At 35.9% G+C, this 18,205-nt stretch overlaps 2 protein-coding genes across 2 annotated transcripts; both read right to left on the bottom strand.

Annotated features, from left to right (window-relative positions):
• Positions 1–3,082: 3,082 nt before the first annotated feature.
• LOC131610059 (histone H4) lies at positions 3,083–3,654 on the bottom strand. Its single transcript, XM_058881928.1, has one exon. The coding sequence runs from the start codon at positions 3,609–3,611 to the stop codon at positions 3,300–3,302; it is 312 nt and encodes a 103-aa protein (XP_058737911.1). The 5' UTR covers positions 3,612–3,654; the 3' UTR covers positions 3,083–3,299.
• A 2,576-nt stretch (positions 3,655–6,230) lies between these two features.
• Positions 6,231–10,913, bottom strand: LOC131614717 (protein MAIN-LIKE 1-like). The gene is made up of 3 exons (XM_058886275.1): positions 10,541–10,913; positions 9,921–10,451; positions 6,231–6,260 (listed from the first exon to the last, which is right to left on the bottom strand). Exons 2-3 carry the CDS (start codon positions 10,431–10,433, stop codon positions 6,231–6,233), a joined length of 543 nt encoding a protein of 180 aa, XP_058742258.1. The 5' UTR covers positions 10,434–10,451; positions 10,541–10,913.
• Between the last annotated feature and the right edge of the window lie 7,292 nt (positions 10,914–18,205).

The following is an 18,205-nucleotide window of genomic DNA, read 5'->3' as shown; positions in this document are numbered from 1 at the left end:
ATATTAATTATAAATATATTTATATATTTATATAATAATTATAAAAATTAAAAAATGAGTGTTTTAATTTATAATAATTATTATATATTTATATATTATATATTTATATATTTCACTTACAAAATTAATAATTATTATTATATATTTATATATTTCTATTCTGATTCATAATTAAAAATGAATTGTAATTTTTTATTTAGTTTAAAAAAATTAAAAAAAGATTTTGTCTTAATTTTATTTAATGAATAAATTTTATATTTAATTCTATATAATTCAAAATTTACTTATGAAATTAAAATGTTTTTGATTTACATAAGTTAATAAAATAATTTTTAACTTTAAAATTGTTTAGAAAATTTTGAATTCTATTAATAGTATTGATTCACCTTGATTTTAATTTTTTAATAATTATTGAATTCTTTCGGAAGTGTATATCCTAAACATTCCAAGACCAATTTGGTCTTGGAATATTTCGGATATGCATCTCCGAAGACACTCCTCTCCCAAAAAGAGGTGTTCTCGGAAATGCATCTCCAAAAATACCTTTTTCTCCTGTTTTCGGAAGTGTATTTCCGAAATAAGACAAATTTTTTAAAAAAAGCGTTTCGAAAATGGATTTCCGAAGTAAGAGTATTTTGGTCTTCCATCAGAGGTGACCAAGAAAATAGAGAGATGGGTAAAGAAATTTCCTATATTATAACCTATTGGGGCACCTCGGTAAAAGAAATTCTACAACAAAGCAGCTCCAGCACTAACACTTATACCACAACTAAAACCTCCACATGAAAATGAGTGTGAAATATTGACCACAACGGCGCATACTCACCCTAGACACCACAAAGCTACCTACAAGCAACAACTCAGGCACATAATATATGTCAATAAAAGTCAAAACTGAATCGATTGGAAATGCTACCATCGACACCTCTTGATCAAGTGATTGGGATGCCTAAGCATACCTTAGAGTTCATATACCACATAGCTATGTCGTTTGATATTGATTTTGACTTTATTCGAAACAACTTTCCAATCGATAATTTTACCTCAACTATTGAGTCTTGTCATTTTGAAAGATCTTATTGTTTTTATATTTCTAAATACTCCAAACACAAGTTGCCCCAATAACAACTAACTTGCATTGTTTTATCCTTGACAACCAATTTCATTTGTCAAACCTTACCAGTAGTTCATATTGAAAGATTATATTTTATAAATTAACAACACCATTTTTTTTATTAAAGAAGATAACATCTTGCATTTCATGAAAAATACTTGTGCTTTTATACAAGTCACTTTCTATTTTATATTCTATGCACTTATTAAACTAATATGTACTAAATCACTTTGCAGTTGAACTATATTTCATTATACAGTATGTTATAAAATATATTTTAAAAACTCAATCAGTACCAAAAATAGACGAGATAGGTTTAAAATCTGCTTTAGGGTCTTTCATGTCCATCTTACCAAAAAAACAAATTATCAATGGGATGGCTTAAGTATTGCATAATGATTTCTATATATTTTTGTCTGTATGTTGTCAATAGCATTTAAGTTTTTCCACGTTAATATAAAATCAAGACAATCTCAAACACCAAAAACTCAATTGCAACTTTAACACAGTCTTCTTCGTTATAATTAATTTTGGACAGGTTCATTTATTAAGTTTTATTTTTTTAATAATTTGGTCTTCTAATTTTTTTTTTGTTGAATTAAAATTTGATTTTATATATTTTAAATGTTACTTAATATATTTAGGATGCTAATATATTTATTTTGTTGCAACTTTATATATTTTATATTATATATTTTAGATGATTAATTTAATCAAAAATTAAAAAAATGGTAACTCTGCACACATTTGTTTACTTAAAAAATTAAATTATTAAAAAAAAGTAAGAGACTAGTGTATTACAATAAAATAACTTAAAAAAGCCGTGATATAATTATACCTTAATTTTGCAAAGGAAAAAAAAAGTTCAATTAGAACAGTAAGCTTCATAGTACTTTGGCTCTGGTTCTGTTTGGTAAGACATGTTTTCGAACTTATAGCTTATGTCTTATGTCTTATAAGCTCATTTGATAATTTAGACCTGTTTGATAACGGTCTTTTCATCACGAACTTATAGCTTATTTTACTAACTTATAGCTTATTTTCCAGACGCTATTTCAAATAGCGTTTTAGCTTATGTCTTATAGCTTATTATAATTTTTCCTTTTTTATTCTTATTATTTTAATTAAAATCCATTTTTAACCCTTATAATTTATTTTAATTTAAAATAAAATAATTATATATTAAATATCTTTAATGTCATTTTACATTTAGAAGTTAATTGAACCGCTAATTTTATCAAACACTTAAATGAGTTTATAAGCTATCAATCTTAACCATCCGCTATAAGCTATAAGTCATCAGCCATCAATCATAAGCTATAAGCTATAAACTAGCTTATCAATCAACTACTTTTTTTACCAAACAATTTTTTCCCTTGTCAGTTCATTTTTGGAATTTTTTTTATCAACAATCAAATTTTGAAATTAAAATCAAGTTTAAAAAAAGTTTACTTAAATAACCAAATTTCATGATTGAGATGTAACCTCAGCGCGATGACGATGGCAAGCCTTCGATTTATCATTTCTTTAATGCATATCAACCCTTCGATTTGGAACCGCACTAAAAACTGAAGAGAGGCCATAGGAGAGGATCCATTTTGAAAAGAAACAGAGAGATAAAGCTAAAGAAAAAAAGGAGAGAAGATACTCTTCATTTTCTCTCTTTATTTTTTTCTCTCTATTGGAGAGATACGTAGTCTTTAAAAAAATAAATGTATCTAGTAATGTCACATCAATCAAAAGGGTCATGGACTAAAAACCCAAAGATGTACGGAGCCCAGAAGATATTACCATTTTAATTTTCACATAACACAGCAAATTACCTATACCAACACAATTTAGACCTTACAACTAATATCTAATGTGAATGAAAGAATACAATAATTATTCACAATTTCCTAGTGAGTGAGAGATAAGAGACATAATTAGTTGAGATGAAGAACAAATGATTTAGGGGAGAAACACACGTTGAACATCATAAAGAGTTTCATCATTCATAATTAAAAACTCTTACAAATCAACATAGCAGAAACATAGAACAAGTTGTTCCAGTTCAATTGAAACAGATCTACAACTAATCTAATCAAATAAACTAAAACAGAACAGCTGAAATGCATCGAAATTAACCAACATTTACAACCAAAACAAGCTAGGGCTATCTTAAACCCTAATTTGAGAACAAGAATCAACCACCGAAACCGTAAAGAGTCCTTCCTTGCCTCTTCAAAGCATAAACGACATCCATAGCAGTGACAGTTTTCCTTCTAGCATGCTCAGTGTATGTCACAGCATCACGAATAACATTCTCGAGAAAGATCTTGAGAACACCACGGGTTTCTTCATAGATGAGACCACTGATTCTCTTCACACCACCTCTTCTAGCCAAACGACGAATTGCAGGCTTCGTAATACCCTGGATGTTGTCACGAAGCACCTTTCTATGCCTCTTTGCTCCTCCCTTTCCCAAACCCTTTCCTCCCTTGCCGCGACCTGACATTTTTCTCTTAAAATTATCAACTATAAAGATTTGAATTAGAAGATTAAATTGTGAATGATTGAAAAAGATTACTCAGGTTGTGTTTATATATGAAGACTGCAAGTGGGAAGAGTACTTTGAGCCGTCGATTATAATCAATCAATGGATGAGAATGGCGATCCGCGTCGTCCCATTTGGTTTGTCCATGACCGTTGATGTTATACGATGGACAGTATCCCTTCCTTCTTTGATGTTGTTATGCTCGAATAGCACTTTTCTTCCGGATCGATGACGTGGCAGTGGATACAAAATATAATTTTATTGTAAGGAACGGGGCGTGAGTGATAATAGGATTTGGATTCAATTTCGGTTAGCTTTTAATTTTAGAGTTTTATAAATGAAATACTAAGTTCAAATACATATTTATAAAATTTATACGTGCTTACAAAGAAGTTAGTCCATATATATTTTTAGAGAAAATAATGTAACATTTAAATTCAATTTTAGTTTAAAAAACTAAAATTTCAAAAAATTAGTGCATATTTGATTATATTTGGGTAGCATCAAAATTAATAGAAATGTATAATTGATATTTGATAGGGAGTTTCAACGGTGAAGTCACATAATTGATTTTTTTAATAAAGTCATTTTAATTGGACAATAAAATATAATCTTATGTCACATTAGCAATAAAGTGCGGGAAATTTATAGTGAGTCTTTTTTTATATGAAATTTTTAGTTATTACATATCAATCATTCATTACCTCTAATAATTTACAAATCAAAAATAACTTTTATTTGAATTTAATGGTTTTCATTTGACAAACACATCCACCTGATCTTCAAACTCCTTCTTCCTTCTCCCAACTACAGAGGTCAAAATTGCAATTGAAAATACTAAATCTCACCCACCTGTTCTTTGAACTCTTTATTCTTCTTATTCCTTCTCCCAATTTAAAAGGTTAGAATTGCACTATAAAATCACGAGACCCATATGCCACTTAAAATCTCAACTATAATCAACAATGGGTACAAACAAGGTTCTCTGTAACACTAGTTAGAGGTATACATCAACATCATCAAGATTTGCAATTAATCTTGGAATACAACAAGAATCAAGAGAGACAAAACAACTAAAAAACACCAAGAAATTCTTACCTTAAAGATGACCACTATTCAAAATGTGCTCTTATAAGTCATGAACGTTGTGTTAAATTTTCAAGACGATCCGACCGTTGAATTTTGCGCTAGCTTCAATTTTTTGATATTGATTTGTGTAGAATTGGGGTTGTGGGATTTCATTTTTCTCTCTAACTTTTCTTGTTGTTTCTCTAACAGAATTAATGAATGACATGATTCTCTTTGTTGGATAACAACAAAAGCTTACACGCACATGAATCACTAACCCACATTAATTTGAGCTTCTCCAAATAGGAGGGAAAGCCCAACATGTTTGTCATATAAGGGAATTTATTTATGTACTCATTTACATTTTAACAGACTCTCGGTGAAACCCCCAAAATACCCATATATTTTATATATGCATATTCGAAGACTCCTTTTTAAAATAAAGGTGATTTCGGACATGCATCTCCCAAGTATTTTGGAGTTTTCACAAAAACGCAAACAACCACCACCACTACTCGCATTCTCTTCAAAACACAAAATTTCTTCTACAAACTCATTGATATCAAGTTCCTATCAAGACATTCATACTCCACAACTTTCATTAAAGGCTCAAGGCTCCATTCAAGTGTTACTCAAAGCTTCAAAAAATTGTAAGTTTCCAAAAAATTTCACTCCAGCTTCGAAATGTTATTAGGGCTGTTAGAAATTAGGATAATGGTGTAGGTTGAAGTTATTGATGCTCAATGATAGTGTTTGTATGATAAAAAATGGATTTTGTATGAGTTAGGGCAAAAAATAGAAACTGTCAAAATGGTTGTTTGCATGTAATTTCGGAAGTGCATATCCGAAAAACACCTCTGACCAGTTACGAATATGCACTTCCGAAATTGGCTCTTAACTATTTTTTTTAGTTTTCACTTTATGTGTTCACTTTATCCATGTTTGTATACTTTTCCTAAAACTCTGGGCTATGATAATTGGTCTTCTTATGACTTGATTCTTAATCTCACCATACTTGATTGATTAAATGTTTGATTCATATACTTGACTTGATTCATAATTTCAGGAAAATGACTAAGAACCAGGTATCGATCAATCGACTTAGATATGGGAGGTACACACAGACAGCCTCAGCTCGGTGCGGGAGAGCCGCGCAGCAAGGAGTGACTCGGGACGGGGACGAGTCCGAGTCCCAGTCTAGATGGATGAGGCGCCTGCAGGATCCTCATCTGCATCAAGGAGTTGATTGTCTCGAGTGTTTTCCTCTCGTGAGGTTAGTTTGAAGGAGGAGAACATACACGAGGAGGAGGAGGTACCTGAGGTTCACCCCGAGCATGACGATTATAGTCAGGATGATGCTCAAGACGCACATGATGGTGGCTACCCGGGTGGGCCTTCAGACACGTCCGTCTTGATATACTAGCATGACCATGCCGCTCGACATATTTGGGACTGTGAGGTTGTTTTTTATTGCACTTTCTAATTTGCCCAAGCTTCGTAATTTTTTTGAAGTCAAGCTTCGTAATTTTTCTGGCTCCTCCACTGTATAAAAATATTTAAATCATTAAATAAACCAATAGAAATTCAATTAAATAATTTAATTGAATTCGAGGTGTTATATAAAAAATCTCAATTTCAAGGTTCTAAACTTATTGAGGTAGTCATTAATATTTTCTGCCACCTTTCGTCTTACACTAGCCAATTCTTTGAGACTAATCTTTTATTGTCCCGTGTAAAACTATTCGTGAAACACTTTCTCCAATTAATTCCAATTAAAGATTAGATTTGGAGGTAGCGTGGTAAACCACGTGAAGGCATTTTTCATTAACGAGTTAAAAAAATATTTTATTTTCTAATTCTCGTTGCGTAAGCATGTTGACCATATCATGGTTACTCTTGTTCATTTATTGTCTCATGGCTTGGACAAAGTTATTGACTAGAGGCGACGTAACTGAAGGGAAATATCCTACACCTCCAGGCGATTGTCTTGCTCAACCAAAGTTGCCCAAAAGTAGACTCGGTGGCCTAATTTGAATTGAAGAACGTAGACATAACTATCACATTTTTTAGTATATTGATGCACTAGGGTGTACGCCTTCCATCATAACAGTTGGCATGCCATAAGGCTGCTCTCTCTGTGGCAATGTGAAACTTAGATAAAAAGGATTTTGGTCTCCTACGTTTCGTGGCGATACCTCCGCCACATTTGACGATATAATTAATCATATTAGTCAAATAACCCACATTGAGTTATAACCCTATAGAGTTATAATCGCTTCAAACTTCCCTACGAACTTCCGAGGAAAACTGTCCACCGCACTGTCGACGTTGCTTGCAAAGGTCTTTTTAACTTGTAAAAATACTAAGTCTTAAACTTTTGTGGCTCAGTCGATTGATATGTTGGTTGCACAGAGGGTCTCGTCGACTGCCCTTTTCAAGATTATGGACATGTTTCTAGATGATCATAATCTCGTGGATCTGTTATGTTCTCCTTCATCGATACCTTGATTGACGTAGAAAAGGATCATGTCGACTACCCTTCTCAAAATTCAGGACAAATTTTCCATATGATCTTGATCTTTTGGATTTGTTCTTGAGATTTATCTAAATCATATTCTCTTTTCATCGACACCATGATAGATTCTCCGTCGACGCTTTATTATCAAAATATTTTTTTAAACATTTCATTAATAACAACACTTCATTAGTGTCTTCTAATGAACAAATGTCTTTTCATTTTGACATTCTTTGTTAACAGTCTCCCAGCTAAAAATCCAAGTGTAATAAATTATTATTTTCATTGTACTTTTATCCAATACATGTTATTTTCAACTCTACCTCGGTAGGGGTGGAAATAGGCTAGGCTAGGCTAGGCTTTATAAGGCCTGAGCCTGGCCTATGATAAACCTGAAAGGCCTGAGCCTGGCCTGTGGCCTGCCTTGAAAGCCTATTTAAAAGCCTATTTTTCATTATGATTTTCAATTAATCCATATTATTTAAAAAATCTTATAAGCCGTCCTATATATGCATATATAGGCTGGTGTATTTAGCCTTTGTTCTAATATATATGCATATATAGGCTTGCCTATTTAGCCTTTTTTTCTAATATACATGTAAATATAAGCCGATTTATTTAACTTATTTTTAATATACATAAAAATATAGGCCGGCCTATAAGGCTTCATAGGCTTTTTTAATAGCCTAAGCCTGGCCTATTTTACTAAATAGGCTTTTAAAAAAGCCTAAGCTAGGCCTTTTTGTTAAATAAGTCTGACCTGGCCTGACCTTATATAGGCTAGGCCATATGCCCCTATAGGCCGGCCTGACCTATTCCCACTCCTATACCTCGGTCGAAATAGGAACATAATTGTTTCATTTTTAATAAATTTGAAAATAAGAATAATTTATTGGGTTAAAACTTAAGTGATGATCCAATATTGATATTTTAAAAATTTGAGAAAATTTATTATGCCAATATAAAAAGATTGACTCAAACAACAGATTACTTAAAAAAAAAAACTAAAACTAGTCTAATGATGATCCAAATTCCAAACTACTAATTGAATTCCAAACATATGAACAATTTAAATTGATTAACTTTCAACTCATCAAGTTTAATTCAATTTTCATAAATATAAGTATAACTAGGTGTGACGAATTCAATGGCCCACTCATAAGCGATCAACATAAAACAAACCAAAGAGGATGACATGGATCGCTATCATCATCCATTGATTAAATTATGAAAATTTCTTTACCCACCTCCCTATGGGGGGTCACCTCCAGCGAAATTCCCAAACTACCCCTGCTTCGGAAATGAACTTCCGAAGCGCTTTTTTTTAAAAAAAATTTCCTTGATTCGGAAGTTCATCTCCGAAAACACCTCATGGGGGGTGCGTTCGGAGATGAACATCCGAAAACACCTCATGGGGGGTGAATTCGGAAGTTCATTTCCGAATTATGCAGAAACTGTGTTTTTTTTTATGTTTTTTCTTAAACGCAACCGCATTTTAATTAAACGTTACCGGCAAATAAAATAAACAATAGATAGACTGAAAACACTAATATGATAAATAAACAAAAAAAATACTAATCCGATGAAAATAATATATACAAACCGAAACAAATAAAAATAGTGTGCTAAAGATACAATCCGAAAACAAAAAATAAATAAACCCGACCACTACTGGGTGTGCCTAACCCTCTCACCCTGGGCCCTCCTCTGCCGCCTGTATGTCGCCGCACGGTCCGCATCAAGGACGATCATCTCCATCACCGCGACTGCCTCTGGACCGCCCCGCTCCACGATACCTCGATCCAACGCGTCCCGCCCAATCATCGATATCCGCTGACAGATCGGCATGAGATCAATGGCGTGATCATCCTCGGCCTGCTGGTTCTCCAGGATCTCCTCGTGTGCTGGCCTAGGAGCGCCGGGAACGTCGGGTCTCAAGAGAGGATGGGACACCCGGTAGAACCATGTGACGTATCCCTCCACACTGTGCCAGTCCTGGGTGACCCGCATGCGACGGTACTCCAGCGGTACCACATGATCCTCCCAATGCTCCCATATGGCAGTGAGCTGCACTCTGGTCACTGTGTCAGGAGCAGCCTCGAAGGGTGACCTGGGTATGATCTGCACGAATCCGAACTGACGCATGCACCGCTCCGGGAGATACCGAACCATGATGCCGGTCCTGCATGCCAACCAGCCTGAATATAGAGCAACCCCGTCGAAGGGGACAATCTGAGCGTAGTCGGCGAACGGCCTCCAGGTGACGTCGTCGTGCATCGTGCGGTCCAGGTACAGGCGGTATGGTCCCACCGCATCGTTCCCCCTCTGGAGAACGTATCTGGCGGCCCTGGACATGGGGTCCACATACTCAGGATCGATGTGGAAGCCGTGGATGCGGGAGAAGTAGGAGATGATCCAGCTCTGAAACATAAATACGATAATGTATTAAAATTAAATACGAAACATAAATAAATAAATAAATAAATACGAGAATGTGTTAAAATCAAACGTACCGTAAGCAGAGTGCAGGATCCGACCAGCTGCCTCGTCCGCCAGTTGGAGGCCTCATTCAGCTTCTGGTAGAGATATGCCAGAGTAGCTGCCCCCCAGTTCCACTGGTGAACGGTATCCATGTCCATGAAATAGCGGAGGTAGGTCACGTCGACGTACCTGGCGCTCTTGTCCACAAAGCATGCAGCGCCTACCACATGCATGTACCAGCACCGGAGAGCGCAGCCGCGGTGATACTGTGTGAATAGCTCGTCACCCGCCTCCTCGGCCTCGGCCGCCGCGTCCAGGTGGAACTCAAAATAGATCTTCAGTGTAGTGAACCGGACATGAGGCCCACAAGTCGTGGCGCACTCAAAGTGAGCAACCTCCTCCTCCATGCCCAGATATAGCGTCATCCACTCAATGGCCTCCACCCTCTGGATCTTGGAGTGGGTCAACAGCGGCCCCCTAATAGGCAGGTGGAGAAGACACTGGACGTCATGCAAGGTGATCGTCATCTCCCCAACCGGCAGGTGGAAAGATGACGTCTCCTTGTGCCAGCGCTCCACAAATGCCCCCTGCATGCCGGTGCTGATGGTGGTGTACCCCGTCATGCAGAGCCCGCTGAGCCCTGAACCTCGCACATGGTCGTTAAACCACTCAGCTGCTGGTTTAAACAGACCGAAAATCTTCCTGGAGTGGTTCACCATTTTCAATGGCTCTCTCTCCTGTTACAAAAAAAAAACAAATAAGCGAAAAATAAACGGTAAAATTATAAAAAATGGTGACAAATAAACGGCTAAGTTAAAAAAAATACCTCTCCCTCCCAGATCCGCCGAGCGACGTGATCCTGGTAGTGAATCAGCAGGGAAGTGTCAAAAGGCCCTCCCGGATAGCTATCCACCTCCTGCTCCTCCTGCTCCTCCTCCTCCCCGACTGGAGGGTCAACATCCGGTATGACCTCCTCCTCCTCCTCCTCATCATCATCCTCCTCCTCTCGCTGGCGGGAAGAAGATACCTGAGCCAGCCTACTCCTATAGCCTGAAGGAGATGAACTCTCCACCAAGTCCTGCTGAACGCGCACACGGCGTCCCCGGCCCCGCCCGCCTGTCGACGCCAGCTGCGCCGCCGCCCGCTCGCGTCTAGCCGACGCAGTCTGGGACTCCCTCCCCTGTCTGATGCGTGCTGGCTGGTTCCTTGTCATGTTCCTGTAAACAATCGAAATCGAAATCGATTAATATGCGAGACAAATGAAAAAAAAAATTGCACTTCTGATACAGTTCGGAAGTTCATTTCCGAAACTGGGATGGAGGTGTTTTCGGAAATGAACTTCCGAAACACCCCTGCGCAGAGCTTTTCTGCAACCTTCAATGGCAGACCCCAAAATCAAAATTCAAACCTATGTATACACATTCTAAACATCCTAAATATCAGTATAAACCTAACCTAATACATTTTTTGCTATTTCTAAACACCCTAAAATACATTATAATCTTAGATCTTAAAATCAAAATGCTTACCTATTGAATAGATTGGAGGACTTTAGAATGTAATAGAGCAAGTAGATGGAGCCTTTGAGGTAGCTTGGAACTGGTTTGCACAAAAATCTCTTTGGGGTTGAGTTTGAAGAAGATTAGGGTAAATGATTTGGGGGAGGGGGCTGTTTTGCTTAATCTGCAAAACGCGCAGTATTTCGGAAATGAACTTCCGAAATGCTGTTTTCGAAAGTGCATTTCTGAAATAAGTCAAATTTTTTTTTTAAAAAAAGACGCTTTCGGAAATGCATCTCCGAAAACACCTTTTTCTTGCATTTCGGAAGTTCATTTCCGAAGTCAGGGGTATTCTGGGTTTTTCACCAGAGGTGAGCTAGAAGGTTGGGAGATTGGCAAAGAAATTTTCTAAATTATAATCGACGGCTATAACTCCTCTTACCACTCCCATTCGTCTTCAGATTTTCATATATAAACTCGATCCGACTATTCATTCCTTTACAATTCAATCTTCTTATCCATGATGAATATTCACCTGTGTAGTTGTTCTCTCCCAAATGTTGATGCGCCTCTAACGATCCAATACACATCCTTGAAAAGTTATTTTTACTGAAGATATGATTGGTTTTAATTTTGGAAATGGGTATAAACAAACGTGTACCAAATTAAAAATCATATGTAGTAAACAATTAATTTTAAATTGAATTTGACAGGTTTGTATTTTTGAAAGTAGAATTGGTTTTACTTTTAAAGTTGAATAAAATCAAACATGTGCATTTAAACTTAAGCAATTCTCTTTTAATAGTAAGTTTTTTTCTCAAAGTGAATAAATGTGACATCAAGTCTCACATAAAAAAACAACTTACAAAAGGTGAATTCTTATTTACCCAACTCAGCAAGTTGGGTAAGGTTACCTTTAGTGTAAAATATCTTGAAAACAATAAACAAATATACTATTTAGTAAATAATTAAACATGTAAATGTTAAATGGTATTATGTGATTGGCTGAAGGTACACTACTCATCTTTTTGTGATGGGTAAAGAAGTTGTCCTCCTTACAAAATACATATGATTAGGCAATACTAATGCTTAATTGGCTCGTGCGATTTAAACACAACTTGCAATGCTTTAATAACTTTTTATTTAGGCTTTGAGATTAGATTGTTCAACATTGAAAGATACACCGTAGTTTATGGTTCATCACAAATTGATATTTTTCCCGTCAATAGTTCATTAATGATCCGGACAAGCCTTAGGTCCCAAAGATGGAGAGACTTAATTACAAGAAGGCCTAATTCAAATGTATAAATACTGGGAGAATTTATCTTGCCACCCCTCAATTTATACATGCCACATTCCATTTTATATTATTCCTAAAATGTTTCTGATATTATTTACTCAGAATTTTTATCTTTTTTGAAAAAGCAATTACTATTGTCAAAATCATCAAAAAAAATAATTACCGCAGAGTAAATTTCCAATACCTCTTTTTGACAGATACCGGAAATTCTTTGTTTTTTATAAAGTTTCGGTATCCATCTATCGGAAATTTAAAAATTAAGACCCAGTATTACTGGAAATTTTAAATTTTTAGTAATTTTATGAATTGAAGTCACATCGAAAATTTGAAATATCCGATAATTTTTCATATACCGGATATTTCAAATTTCCGGTATTAATTTTAACTGCTGCTACATATCGAAAATTTGAAATATCCGGTACCAGAAATTTTAAATTTTCGGTATGTAGCATCAGACACGGTAAATTGGTAAATCCAACAAAATTTCTAGTATTTATATGAAATTTTCAGTACGGTACCGAAAATTTCAAAAATCTAATATTTTACAAGGATAATTTGATAAAAACGCCCTACTTGAGGTGACATGTATAAAATGGAGGGTGGCAAGATAAATTCTCAAACACCGGATCAATGAAAGTCAAGTGGACCTGCAGTGAAAAACCCATCACCCGATCATTGTCCTTGGCTCACGGGTGGTTTTAAGGCATGGCTAGGTTGGGCACATGCCCAGTCTCTGGTCCAATTTTTTTTTGAGTCTGAGGTAAAAAAAGGCAAAAAATAGAAAGGGGAAGAACGAATTTAGAACCCGAATCCGCGACTACGTCGAGAATTGTTGACTTGTAAACAATCTGCGCGCGAGCAGTTTCCTTGCCGTACGTCTCTTGGCCGTCACGACGTCACCGTGTTGGCTTTCTCTGCTACACCATCGTCGGATTTATCGAATCCACCGTTGATAGTACTATGTCACCTTTTTCAACGATCTATTTCTTTGATGTTTTGGAGTTTTGCTTTATTTCTTCTGTGAAATTTGTCTATTTTTTAATGAATTGCATGTAGTAGTAGAAAATATGTCCAAATCGTGCAATAATTGGTTGTCTTGACGACTTGACATGAGGATTAGATTTGGAATGTATTCAGATTTTAGAAGATAAACTTCAAAGAATCTTGAGTAGTGCCAAAAAGACCAATAATTATTCTGTTGTTCCTTGTTGGATTGTACTAATAAATTTGTGACAAGTTTTTTGTTATAGAAGAAGTATGTTATTTATGGTCAAAATAGGTGAATACAATACTAGTACATTATACATGGAAGTGTAAATCCACATGAATGTATTCATACACAGTTATTGATTGATTTTCCTAGGTAGTGATCATTAAATTGCTAGGTAATGTCAAAGGATTGAAAAGCCTATATGTGACTTTTTTGTCTTAAGGTTTCTTATACTTGATTTTCACATGTCAACAAAATCAAGTGGAAAAATATAGAGTAAATCTTCTTGAAACAATTTTCTTTGACATTTGAAATCTTTTAATTTTAAATTTATTTTTTCCTTAGTGATGCAGGATAGATTAAGACTTTGGATATTGTTGAGTGCAAGTGTGAGTGGTTAAAGTCCCACATTACCTATGAATGGGTGAAATGTTGGATTTATAAGAGAGAAGATCCATTCATCTAACACCTTAAGGTTTTGAATTGAGATATGGTGTCTCACTCCCTTGTGGTCCTGGAGCATTAATTTCATCGGTGCTCCCGACTTTCCTGGACTCCCCAATAAATATATTCATTTTAAACTAAGACTTCCTGAATGTATTTGTTCATTCAAAATTAATACTTTTGAATGTATTTTGCTTCATTTTAGACTATGTTAAATGAGTATTAATTCAAGATCATTTAATTTCAGAGAAGAAGAGATTTTTGGTTGATAGAGCAAGTATTGAGAATGTGAATGTTGTGCAACCAGAAGCTGAATTAGAACCGCCGCCTAATGTGGTTAATGAGTTTAACCCAAATGAAATTGTGCGTGATCGAGATCGTAGGAAATAAATTAACGAGTATGCTTCGGATATTCAAGACCAAGTGACGAGGGCATTGTCGCTACCCCGCGAAAAATGGAATCAGAGTCGCCACTAATATATTCATCCCATCGCGGGAAAGGAATATCAGGAAACCTAACTCAGAACAAGAACAGGGTCTTTCGACCAGAGAATAGGGCACGGGAGTCGGTTACGCAAGGGGAAGGTGTTAGCACCCCTCACGCCCATCGTACTCGATGGTATCCACCTATGTTTGTTTCTATCTAAAGGGTGTCTAATGTCTAAACCTAAATGCGAATGAATGCAAAAGAAATACGGGGAAAAGAAGGAATTATTTACAAGTGTGTTCGCTTAGGCCCCGCGACCCAATGCCTACGTATCCTTTTCAGGAATCAGAACGACCGTAGTTCGGCTCCATAGTTTCCATTTGTTTTGTGTTTTTTAGTTGAACAGCGGTTAAGGTCACAATCCACGATGCTCGACCTTTGGAGACTTATACGCCTAGTTTTGGAAAGGACTTAACTTGTTCTTAAGCGCCTAACAAGGCAAAAGAATGAACTTGGGTTTGTGTTTTTTATGTAACTACATGATGAACAAAACCCAATACAAGGTTTCGCACCACTTCGTCACTTTGTTTTAATTCGAGCCTTTATTAAGTGTTTTTGAATGTTTTTGGTTGGGTATTTTTTAAGGGGATTTACTTTGCGATTAGAATCACATAAAATGCATAATGATCGAGAAGCAGATTAGGGAATGAATCCCACTCACTTCTATCCCATTATATAATGTTCAAGAAACAGATTAGGGAATGAATCCCACTCATTTCTATCCCATTAGTTAATGTTTGAGAAACAGATTAGGGAATGAATCCCACTCATTTCTCTCCCATTAAGTAGTGACCGAGAAACAGATTAGGGAATGAATCCCACTCATTTCTCTCCCACTAAGTGATTGAGAAACAGATTAGGGAATGAATCCCACTCATTTCTCTATCACTTTCTTAATGTGATTCGTATCTTTATTTATTAGTGTTTTAAAGTTGAAAAGAAAAAGAGAATGAAAAAGGGAACTAACCTATTCTCTAATCTAAGTTATTCTAATCTAAGTCTAATGGCCCTAAGGTCAAGGATAACTATCCTAACCTATCTCAATTCCTTTTAACAAAGAAGGAAGAGTCTAAGGGAACATGGCAAAAGAATGGAGTTACAACTCCAACAAGATGAGAAGAGAGCCCTAGGGCAGTAGCAAATCAAGGAAATAAATGTCCTAAATCAAACACAAAAGCCATATGGCGCTACACGAAAATATTCACAAAGAGTTACCAAAGTATCGCATAAATCGTCACTTAACCATTAGCGAACAAACATCCATTAATCAAAACAAAAAGCAAATGAAACCATGAACAAAGCTTAAAGTCAGTAGCAATTAGTTCATTTATAGGTCCAAGACCTTATACCAATCTATGTTAGTCAATTAACTTGAAACAAACAAAGTTCTAACAAAACTATACAAAACTAGGTCAAAACTAGTTAGTAGAATTGAAATTAGGAGTGAAGTTAGAAAGATGTAATCAAATGATGGAAGTCAGTAGCTAATGACCTCTAATAGGTGTCTAAACAATCATGGAATCATGTCACGAAGTTTCATACAAAATTATAGGTCATTCGGACAAGTTATGATGCAATCGTTAACCAAAGGTGAGTTATCTACAAGTAAAAAAGAAAAATCAAGTAAAATAAGAAAACATGACTTGAAAAATTCAACTCCAGGTCTTAGGACCTCTAAACATCCCTACTTATATGTACAAAAAGAAACTAAGTCAATTGCATAAATGCAAAGCAAATTATAGGTCAAATTCACATGGTTATCCGTTTAGGAACGCACACAAATCGGGTATAGAAAATCTAATGAAAACATAACCAAAACATAGAATTAAACTTTTATTTTTTTCACACAATATGGTATATGAGCCTACTGATATCACACAAAAAATGGCAATCAAATTCTACTCCTAAGGTATTAAACAAAAATTAATTTGCAAAACCGATCAAACTTAAAAACACAATGAACATGTTGAAAGAAAGGATTTATTAAAAATAGGAAAACAATTTCTAAAAATCTAGAAAAAATACTACAATTATTTACACATGTGATTCTATCTAAAACATATTTTTATTTATTTTTTATTTGAAGGAAAACTGGTTTACGAATTAAAAGTTATGAAGAAAATCAATATGGCAAATAAAAGAAATTTGAACAGGCAGGGGTGTAAAAGCGAAATCTGGCATGAGTTAATCCCTTTATAATTAGCGCTTGGGCCTATTACAGGGGTGTGCAGAAAGCAACGGCGCCAAGGCCCTAGTCACGTGGCCCATCCTTTATACACTATTTTCATTCTAATACTAATGCAGCACTACTCACATAGCCTATAGTTTTTTTATTTACATGCAGCAACGTGAGTTAATGTAGGTACACTATGTCAATTGGTCAAGTTAGTTTTAAGTGAGATGAGGACAAAATAACACCAGGGCCAATCACGGTTCACCACGTCATGCACCAATGATTTACAACAAGACAAAAATGAAATGAAATGGGAACTCAAGCCAATAAGAGATCGCCACGTAATAAACCAAAAAGAAACCATGCAAGGGCCTCGCCGGAGCTGGAGATGCTCCGGTCATCTTCTTCAGCTTAGCGCCGCCGCCGGAGCTATGGAAGATTTGCCCAGAAATCACGAAAGCACACACCTTTCCCCTCGAAATTTCGCGTAGATCATGAATCTCGCATCTGTTTTCTTTGATTCTCCTTCTAATGCACGATCCGAATCACATTTCTAAAACCCTAACATTCAAGACTCTCCCTAAATCACACAAAACGAGTACCAAAGCAATCCTCGCGACGCAAGGCATTCAAATACGTGATCCATACATTCATATGAGAGCTATACCACGCAAACCGAATTCATGTTCAAAATAAATCCATACACGATATGCAACACCTTCAATGCAAACATGGTGGTCTAAATCCTAACCCAATCCCTGATGACGGGTTCCAGGCCTATATGCTTCTAAATGCAAAGGAATAGAGCTTACTTGTTGCGAATCTTGATCAAGATTTGAAGAAGAATTCCACAGCTGTGTTCCAATCCTTGCTTCTTGAGAATGATGATGGCTTGCAGTGAAGAATGAATGCACACTTGAGAAGTGAACTTAATACTTGCAGATTGAACGATGAGGATACTTGCTTCTCTTGAAAGTGATGACCACAAAATGATTATGGAGGTGATTGATGAAGATGATGGTGATGCTTTGAAGCTTGTATCAGGTTTCAATTGAAGCCATAATGGTGATTGAAAGATGATGAAGATGATGATTGTGTGAGGATGAGGATGAAGGTTGATGAGTTTGTTACAAGATTGTAACAAACTTTGTAGAGAGAGAAAGAAGAGTGATGAGAGAAAAATGGGAGCTTGGAGAGAGTGAAGAGAGAAATCGAAGTGAGAAGAAAAAAATCTGAAAATCTGAAGGGGTCTTCACTTGGTGAGGGGTTTGGAATTATATAGTGAGAGTGTGGGTGTATGGTGAGTTGCAAGTAGTGGATCTTTTTTCAACAACTTAATGTGCAAGTTGTTCCTTTTGTAGTAAACTTTCTTTTTTCT

Source organism: Vicia villosa, linkage group LG6, assembly GCF_029867415.1.
Source record: "Vicia villosa cultivar HV-30 ecotype Madison, WI linkage group LG6, Vvil1.0, whole genome shotgun sequence".
NCBI classification, from domain to species: domain Eukaryota; kingdom Viridiplantae; phylum Streptophyta; class Magnoliopsida; order Fabales; family Fabaceae; genus Vicia; species Vicia villosa.
Note: the sequence above shows the minus strand (reverse complement) of the source record. Positions and strands in the feature narration are given on the sequence as shown.

Excerpts from the sequence above, each read along its gene's own strand:
- LOC131614717 (XM_058886275.1), bottom strand. The coding sequence starts at position 10,433 with ATGGTGAACCACTCCAGGAAGATTTTCGGTCTGTTTAAACCAGCAGCT. Across the intron at positions 6,261-9,920 it reads TGGTAGGCGCTGCATGCTTT|TGGAGGAGCCAGAAAAATTA; the intron begins GTGGACAAGAGC and ends ATTTTTATACAG.
- LOC131610059 (XM_058881928.1), bottom strand. The coding sequence starts at position 3,611 with ATGTCAGGTCGCGGCAAGGGAGGAAAGGGTTTGGGAAAGGGAGGAGCA.